Here is a 9387-nt window from a genome sequence, read left to right on the forward strand (position 1 = left end):
TCAGGATGATGATTATCAAAAAGACAAGAGATAACAAGTGTTGGTGAGAATGTAGAGAAAAGGGAACCCTTGTGCACTGTTGATGGAAATGTAATTTGGTACAGCCAGTGGAAAACAGTATGGATATTCTTCAAAAAAAAATTAAAACTATAAACCCAATATGACCCAGCAATTGTATGTTTGGCTATATATCTGAAGGAAATGAAAACACTATCTCAAAGAGATATCTGCATCATCATGTTCTTTGCAGTATTATTACCCACAATGGTCAAGACATGAGAACAATCTAATTATCCATTGTCAGATGAATAGATAAAGATGTGATGCACACATACACAGACAATAAAATATTCAGCCATTAAAAAGAGGAAATGGTTGCAAATACCTTGGGATTACAGTGTCAGAGGACATCGTAACCTATGTGAAATGCCTCTGCCAATTGAAATGTAATCCTGAGTAAAATAGCTTCAATCTACCTACCTGAAAGGTGTGCTTGTTAGCTCAGTGATATGGACATAAGGAAAGGACATATTTAGAGACAGATGATTACCACACAAAAGCTTGTATGTGAATGTTTATACCAGCATTATTCATAATAGCCCCAAATTGGAAATAACCCAAAGTCCATCAGTTGGTGAAATGAAATATTTATTCAGTCATAAAACGAATGAAGTACTGATACATGCTACAACATGGATGAACCTTGAAAACATCATGCTAAGAGAAAGAAGCCAGTCACAAAAGATCACATATTTTATGATTCCATTTATATAAAAAGTCCAGAATTGGCAAATCCCTAGAGACAGAAAGTAGATTAGTGGTTGGCAGGGGCTGGGGATGAGAGAATGGGAAGTGACTGCTAATGTGTACTGGGTTTCTTTTGGGGGGTTGCGGAAATATGTTCTAAAATGAGATAGTGATGGTAGTTGCACAACTTTGAGTATACTAAATACAACTGAATTTTATACTTTAAATGGGTTAAATTGATGGTATGTAAATATATCTTAATTTAAAAATGCATTAGCACAACAACAGCAACCATAGTGGTGGTTACTCAGGCTGCCTGGCTAACATTTGAGTCCTTCAGTCCCTGGCAGGTTGGGCTCAGAGAGGAAATCTGGTAGGAGACTGGATAGTGGGCAGGGCAGGGGGCAGGCCTAAAGGAGTGACTCAGTGAAGCATTTCAGGGAGGAAGACTGCAAAGGCTCTGTAGCAAGGAAGGAATTCCTAGTGCCCTCCCCTACCACACACAGCCCTCTGGCTTCTCTCTTTCCCCCCCTTTTGGTTGGCAGCTAATGAATCTTTTCTCCCAGGCTTGTGCTATTGGGCACACTGCCCCTTCAGTCACAGGAAAAGCAGCTTTTGGGTCTCTGGGCAGCCATACTGGGTCTTGTGCTGATCAAACAGTTTGGTCAGGGCCTTCTTGTAGAGGGCGTGGTATTTGTCCACCATCTCCTGGCTTGGTTTTTCGATTTTGGGCAGAGGCAGAGGCTCCCCCACTGCCAAGAGAGATGGGAAAAGAGAAGGGTCAAGTGTTAGAATCTTTACTTTCTTTAACCTCCTTCTCCTTCCCTGGGCCCAATCCTTTCACATCCCAAGTAAGCTCCCAACTACTCCCCCTAGGCTGTCCTCTTCTTTGCTGGTGGGGGGGTGCGGAGATTGGAAAGGCCTGAGGTTGAGGTTGAGGAAAAGCTGAGCTGGCCTAGGGGCTGAGAGCAGGACTCACCCACAGTGACGATAGGCAGCGGGTACGGCAGGAGCCCAGTGGAGCCTTGGCGGAAGCCTCGTCCATAGAAGATGCAAAAATAGAAACCAAGAATCTGGCGGAAGTAGCTCTGGAACTTGTACATACGGCTGTCCTTATGGAACAGCACCTGATCATACACCTCAGTTTCTCCAAAAGTGTAGGTGGGGACCAGATGAGCCCTGTAGGAAAACCTTGATTAATTTCCCAAACACAGCCTGGGGTGGAGAACCCCCCAGGAAGAACTTTTGTTTCTGGCCAGGCTCCCATCTATTATAAAATCCCTGTGGTGTAAAACATTTCTTCTTGCACCGAATATGGCTCCTGTCGTTAGTATCTCTTTTTCCTGAAATTTTCAAGGCCAATGAGAGTACTCTCTCTGGGCCAGGATCACAAGGACAAGATATGGGGGCAGAAATCCACAGGAACCCACACTGCATAAAGAAAAAGCTTCCAGGAGGTGTCCTGAAGGGGAATATCTATTTCTAGTAGGAAGCACAGAGTAAAAGACGATGGTTTGGCACAGATGTGTATGTATATGTATGAGGTGCCTCTCGCCTGCAGGGACTGTGCATAAGGTGTTCTGTCCTAGGTCTTGAGACTAGAGCGGAGTACAGTTGTTTCCCTCTCATAGAGCCATGGGAATCCACTCTGAGAGAGCCCTACGTAGAAAAGCAGGCTCCTTATGTCTTCCTGTGAGAGTAAGGAAAACAGTCTCTCTTACACAAATCTTTGTGAATTACTACTGGCGATCTCTTAGTGTTTTGGCACATATTACCTCTTTTGGTTCCTCACAGCAGAGACAGTGGAAAAACACACCGAGAGGTTATTTTCTTTTTTCTACAGCTCCAGAAGCCCAGGTTCAGGAGGGGGAAGGTCACATAGGTATTCAGTGAGTGGCAGGAGCTGGACTAGAACCTAGGTCTCTTTGTTCCCAGCTCAGAGCTCTCTCCACCACATTATGCTCCAAACTGACAAACAGGCCACTCAGACAAGGTCCTCAGAAGTACTTCCCCTCTTCTGTGAAGCTGCTAGAGGACAGTTGTCCCTGTGTCCAGTGAACTGGCATGCTGACATGATGGAGCCCCCACAGCTCTAGCCTTGGACTCCTGCTCTTTGCTTGCATACTAAGTCACTTCAGTTGTGTCCAGCTCTGTGCAACCTATGGACTGTAGCCCGCCAGGCTCCTCTGTCCAAGGGATTTTACAGGTGAGAATACTGGAGTGGGTTGCCATTTCCTTCTCCAGGGGATCTTTCTGACCCAGGGATCAAACCCAGGTCTCTTATGTCTCCTGGATTAGCAGGCAGGTTCTTTACCACTAGCTCCACCTGGGAAGTCCCTCCTGCTCTTTACTCCCTCTCTTTACCCCTGATGCAGGAGATCAGTTTGATCCCTGGGTCAGGAAGATCCCCTCAAGGAGAGCATGGCAATCCACTCCAGTATTCTTGCCTGGAGAATCCCATGGACAGAAGAGCCTGGCAGGCCACAGTCCATAGGGTCCCAAAGAGTTGGTCACTAACTGAAGTGGGGCTTCCCTGGTGGCTCAGCAGTAAAGAAACTGCCTGCAATACAGAAGACAATGGTTCAATCTCTGGGTCAGGAAGACCTCCTGGAGAAGGGAATGGCAACTTACTCCAGTATTCTCACCTGTAAAATCCCACGGACAGAGGATCCTGGCGGGTCCCAGTCCATAGCGTCGCAAAGAGTGAGACATGACTAGAGAAACTAAGCATACACAGCAGAGTGGCTAACATTTATCTCTTACTGTATGCCGGGCACATGGTAGGTCTTTTATGTGGATAAACTCATTTAAACCCCACAATAATCCTATGAAACAGGTACAATTGTTAGTAGCCACATGATGAAGAGGAAAGCAGCAAGGCTCAGAACGGCTGAATAACCTGTCCCAGAATTCGCAGTAAGCCATGGGGCCAGAGTTTGAAATTAGGGCCCCTGACTCCAGACCCTACAATGCATACTCAACATAATGTACTGCTTCTTGCACTTACCATGAACAGATATAGATATCAATGTTGCTAGAGATGATGTGGGCATCATCTATGTCTTAGGTAAGCCCTAGCCAAGCCCCCCGATAATGAATCTGGATCTCTGGTTGCCTTTCTACGAACTGGTCCAGTTAGCTCCAGAGGAGTGGATGACCTAAGTCTCTTTGAAATTCTACAGTCGTCTCTTCCACTCACTAGTAAGTTTTATGAGGGTAAGACTCATGTCTGATTCATCTTGGCATCACCTACCAGGTCCTGCTGCTCAGAGGCCACCCACCTCTGCCCAGGAGGGACACCTACCCGTGCTGGAGTGCCATGCGCACAAAGCCCTTGCGCTTCTGCAGGATGAGCATGGTGGTGTTGGGCACACTCTGCAGGGCCTCTCCCACTCCTCCAACTACAATGCCCACAAGGTTGCCAGTGCCATGGCTCAGCAGGTAGTCAATAGCTGGCTGACTCACGGAGCACACACCTGAGGAGAGCCAAGGAGCAGAGAGAGGAGCAAAAGGATCAAGAGAGGGGAGGATGGCTGAGGGGGAATACCCTCTGCTTGACTCAGTGGCTTGTGTGCCCCCTTTACCATGGGACCCAGAAAGAGAATCAGTGAATGGAACAAAGGGTGTGGAGAAGAGAGGGCTAAGACAAGCAAATGCAGCACATTTCACTTTGAGGCAATATTTCTAGTTCACAGGAGGCACTAGGTCAAAACTATAGTAGGAAGGTTTTCAGTGGGAAAAAACCAGAAAGACTTTCTAAATCCCCAACTGTAATTCTACCTTTTCCTTTTCCTGGATTGCCACTAATAGCAACAGCTATTATTTATGGAGCACATACTCTTTGGCAGGTGCTATCTTGGGTGTTTTACTTGTATTGTCTCATTTAATCATTACGCCACATCTGAGGTTAGACTATTATCATCAGCACCACTTTACAAATGAGGAAACTGAGACCAATGGAGCTTCAGTAGCTTGCCAAGACCACACAGTAAGTGGCATAGCCAGGATTCGACCCCAGGCAGTTTGCTCTACAACATATACTTTTTAACTACTGTGCTAAGATGGCAGGAGGCTGAGAAGGAGGGGTGGGGCTTAAAAAGGTGTATTTCCAAGTGGGGAGATGAGCCAGAAACTCTAGTAAGTATGGTCAGAAACACCTTTGGCCATGAGGTAGTCCCTAATAAAGGGGATCTTGAAGAACCAGGACAGCGTGGCCAGATGGGGAGTGATGCCTGGAAAGATCTTCGAGAAGCCTGTGGCCTCAGTGCAGAAGTTACAGAAGGCGCCGAAGGCCAAGAGGCCGTGGGGGTGAACTCCCATGAGATAGTTGTGCTCTGGTGATAGCTCTTTAGTCTTCAGGATCTGCAGCCACAGAGAGAAATATCAAAGGTGACGAAATGAGATCACACGAGAAAGCAAGGGTGAAGATGCCTTAGAGGGTTCAGGGAACTCTGTAAAGCAGAACTTTTCAACAAAGAGGCCAGGAGTGGCGTTGAGGGGGTCAAGATATCTGACTCCTTGCCCTCTGGGAGACCAGTAGAATCGGGGACACCTACAACTGCTGGGCTCCTTGCCTGTGGCTGGAAAGCAGTCTCCGCCCTTTAGGCGTAGGATCATTTTCTGTGAATGCTGTCATATGAAAAAGGTTGGCAAAAATCTTGGCAGTATCTCTTATCTACTCCAAAGAGTGCACAGAGGAGCAGCATAGTAGTACATTTCTACAACTTCTTCCTGGTATTTTCTCCCCCAACTCCCTACCAGTGCTAGTTTACTGAGCTTTGAAAACCAGCTTAGATATCACTTTGTTTATGAAGCCTTTCCTTACACCTGGTCTGAACTACTTATGTACCTTGTACCAAACCATGAATATGTACTCATCTGTCCTCCCCATTGGATGTGAACTTTTTTAATGGCTGAGGACTGCATCCTACTCACTTCTCTTTACCCCAAACTATGTGGTATAGAGTAGGTTTTCAATCAGAGTTTGTTAAACTGATCTGAACTGTACTTGTGTTTCTGCCTGCATCATCCGGTAGGTCATGCCTACCAGGACGTCCAAAGTATATTAGCAGTGTAGCAAATGCCCAGTAGCAATGTTGGACCCTGAAGTCTGTCTAGCCTGCGCTAAGACTTCTCTGAGATGCTCACTTTCCTTTTGGACAACCCTAGTCATTTAGCATCAGTGCCTAGTATTTGGGGAACTGTGAGGGATGCTGGGGAAGAGACACTTACGGAAATGGGAAAATAGTCCCTGATGTGGGTCCAGACACACCAGTTCCTTACCCAGGCCGATCTCCTTCCACCTGAGATAGAAATATCAGTAGGGGATGTGTCTGTGTGTGCCAAGCCCAGCCCTCTCACTCACCCAGCACTTCCAGAGCAGCCTGGAAGGACTGTGGCTCTGCTAGGGAAGTGGAAAAGGAAGAGACCCCAGGATGGTCCTGGCTGGCCCAGCCCCTCCCCGAGAGGAGCCAGCTCCTGGCTCCGAGAACTTGTATGAGAGGCCTGTGGCATGGTAAGTGGAACTCCTTGGTTACAGGTTGAGATGGAGCATTCTTGAATCCTGTTATTTCTAGGTCCATGAGTCTTACCTTGCTCTGGGGTCTTCCAGTCCAGGAGAAACCAGACAAAGTAAAGGGCTGGTAGTGGCCACCAGGATGTAAACAGTAGGTAAATGGCCAATGGCTGCAAGATCCAAACTGATGAGGGAGCAGATCAGACCAAATTTGTACTGCCAGCAGAACTTGACCATGTCCAGCCCTATTAAGAGCCCTCCAAACTCTCCAAACCCCTGGTCTTGGCCTTCTGCACAATCCAGCTCCTGCCTGTCCATCAGCCACATCCACCTGTCCTTCAAACTTTCCCTCTTTCATCTACCGTACACACCAGCCCTATTTATTTGCTTACCTCTCATCTCTGTCCACCTGCCTGCTCACCGTCCCCCTACACCTGCTCCCTGCCTGCTACCAGCTTTTCACCCACTGCTTCCATTAATACACTGTCTTTTCCCTCGTCTCCTATTTCCCTCCCCATTCCTCACCCTTGAATGCTTGTTAAACCACTAGCTCACCCTCCCTTGCCCATATAGTATCAATATCTCTCCATACTCCTTGCATACAGCATCTTCAGCCCTTTATTCTTGCCTGTTCACCATTCCTTCCATTATTTCTGTCTCCCCTCCCACTCCAACCATGCTACTACCACTCCCCTCCCAGAATGGAAAATCCAGTGGTTCAAACACAGGTTATACTTCTCTGTCTTTAATGCTAATGCTTCTGCTCCACTCCCCATGCTACCTTAAGATTACAGATGTATCATCTTATTCCATGGGCCTCATTTCCCCTGTCCAGATAGTGAGGGTTAGGGAGGGGCTGAAATTAGATAGATCTGCTCAGAAGTATCATGATTCTGTTGTACCTCCTCCCACTCCACCTGTCTTTACTGCCTGCGAGGTTCTATCCTTTCCTTCTCAGGGCACTTAGGGAGCTCAAGACTCCTTGACCAGAGATGAGACTTCCCATGAGCATAAAAATTGCCCCAGATCTGGTCCTGGCCTCTGATTATGGCTTCTTGCCATGCTCTCTTGGATCAGTACTCACACATGCCAAGGTAGCTCAGTGGCCAGTGCAGAAGTACCAGACTCTGGAAGTGCTTAGGCTGCTTGAAACAAGGCATTGTGCCGAGGAGCCTGAAGGAAGTGAAGATCCCAGAACGGTGTTCCAACCAAGGGTGCCACTAGCCTCTGGAAGCTCGCTCAGTAGTGAACACATATGATTTATGAGGATTTTTACCTGCCCTATCTGTTCTTTGTCCTGCCCCATACCTACCACCCACTCAAGTGGGCAGGCCCTGGTGTATAAGGACAGTCTTAACAGATCTGAGCCCTGGCCCTGCCCATATTTGCCCTTTGACTCTTTTTCCTGGGATTATTAGGACATCAGGATGGAGAAAAGGTGAGAAGGGCTGTTCTCTAGTCCTAGTGACCCAGAGGTCCAGAGAAGGGAAACACCCTTCACATCACAGGTTACTCTGAGATTGTAGGTGTTGTGACCTCAGAGAGATGGCTAGTGGGAAGGGAGCACTGCGGGTTTGTGGAGTTGGGGAGCACCTAGAGCCAGGTGTCTGTTGAAGCTGTTGCACTGAGACAGCCTGGTTTGGGGATGTCCCTCTTTTACAATTTTCTATTATAAAGATTTCCACGTACACACAAAACTAGAGAATGCAAGAAATTTTCATCTTTGTATTCATGTTTCATGTTCATCTTCAACAACTATTAACATTTTGTCATATTTGTTTCATCTATCTCCCCACTTTTTTTCTTGGAGTACTTTAAAACAACTCTAAGACATCATGTCATTTCACCCCTAAATTTCACTATGCATCTACAGAAATTTGGATGTTTTCTTCGATAAGAAATACCATTATCACCATTAACAAAATTAATACTCCTCTATTAATATCTATTATCCAATCTATATTCAAATATCTTTTTACAGGTAGTTAATTTGAATCAGGATCTAAACAAGGTCCACTGATTATATTTGGATGTTATGTCTCTCTCTTTAAATTTTCATTGTAAAAAAAAAAAAAACCCGGATACAGATACCCAGATGTCTTAGAATTGCTTTTAAAATACTCCAAGGAAAAAATGAGATAGATTAAACAAGTATGACAAAATGTTAATAGTGGTTGAAGATGACCATGAAACATGCACACAAAGATGAAAATTTCTTGTGTTCTAAAACAAATGTATGACTTAATGAATTATTATAAGACAAATACCTTGCAACCATTAGGTCAAGCAATAGATGTTTTTCACCCACCCCAGAAGCCTCTTACATGCCCCATTACAATCACAACCCTCTTCCTCCTCCCAAAGTAACCATTATCTTTGACATTTAGGAAAATCTTTCCCTTGCCTTTCCATGGTTTTATTACTCAAACACACTTCCCTAATTACCATAGTTTAGTCCTGTCCATTACAAAAATTATTATGTGCCTTAGGTTCTCTCTTTTTAAAACTTTTTATTTGGGAATAATTTTAGATTGATAGGAGAGTTGCAAAGTTCCCTATGCCCTTTACCCATCTTCCTCTTATGTAACCATCTTATGTATAGTTATCAGAGCTAGGAAACCAATACTGGAACGTTATTGTTAACTCCAGACTTTATTCAAATTGCACTAGTTTTTCCTACTAACGTCCATTTCTGTTTCAGGGTGTCATCAGGTCCCACGTTGCATTTAGTCATCATGTCTCTCTAGTCTTCTCCAATCTATGACGGTTTCTTGGTCTTTCCTTGTCTTTTACGACTTTGGCATTTTGTAAGAGTTTAAGTCTGTTTTAGTTTCCAGTTTCCCCGTCCATCCATTTCTTTTCCTGATCATTTTGACCTAGAGAATCTCCCACAGTCTAGATTGTGCCTGCTGTGTGTCTGTACTTCCCCCAGATTGGCAGCTGGATTCAAACACTGGATCAGACTCAGGTTTGAGCCCTTCAGCAAGATCTTCCTTTATTTTTAATACAGAACAATCCTACTTCCTATTTTCCTTTACCCCCTGCCATTGACCTGTCAAAGACTATTTCCCTTGGAGTAAGCCAGTCTTCCAGACCTCAGAATAAGCTCCCAGGAGCAGGAGTGA

General features: G+C 45.5%; 1 protein-coding gene across 1 annotated transcript; it reads right to left on the reverse strand.

Moving 5' to 3' along the window:
* Window positions 1-1108: 1108 nt before the first annotated feature.
* AWAT1 (acyl-CoA wax alcohol acyltransferase 1) lies at window positions 1109-7422 on the reverse strand. Its single transcript, XM_019955640.2, has 7 exons — window positions 7347-7422; window positions 6339-6446; window positions 5980-6050; window positions 4905-5109; window positions 4052-4223; window positions 1727-1926; window positions 1109-1499 (listed from the first exon to the last, which is right to left on the reverse strand). Exons 1-7 carry the CDS (start codon window positions 7420-7422, stop codon window positions 1345-1347), a joined length of 987 nt encoding a protein of 328 aa, XP_019811199.2. The 3' UTR covers window positions 1109-1344.
* Between the last annotated feature and the right edge of the window lie 1965 nt (window positions 7423-9387).

Source organism: Bos indicus, chromosome X (assembly GCF_029378745.1).
Source record: "Bos indicus isolate NIAB-ARS_2022 breed Sahiwal x Tharparkar chromosome X, NIAB-ARS_B.indTharparkar_mat_pri_1.0, whole genome shotgun sequence".
Classification (NCBI taxonomy): domain Eukaryota; kingdom Metazoa; phylum Chordata; class Mammalia; order Artiodactyla; family Bovidae; genus Bos; species Bos indicus.

What these genes read in the sequence shown, in the direction of transcription:
- AWAT1 (XM_019955640.2), bottom strand. Translation starts at nt 7,422, where the DNA reads ATGCCTTGTTTCAAGCAGCCTAAGCACTTCCAGAGTCTGGTACTTCTG. An exon ending in GGACTACCTCATGGCCAAAG is followed by an intron (nt 4,224 to 4,904) that starts GTGTTTCTGACC and finishes GGCTCTCCTCAG; the next exon opens with GTGTGTGCTCCGTGAGTCAG. An exon ending in CGCATGGCACTCCAGCACGG is followed by an intron (nt 1,927 to 4,051) that starts GTAGGTGTCCCT and finishes GTTTTCCTACAG; the next exon opens with GGCTCATCTGGTCCCCACCT.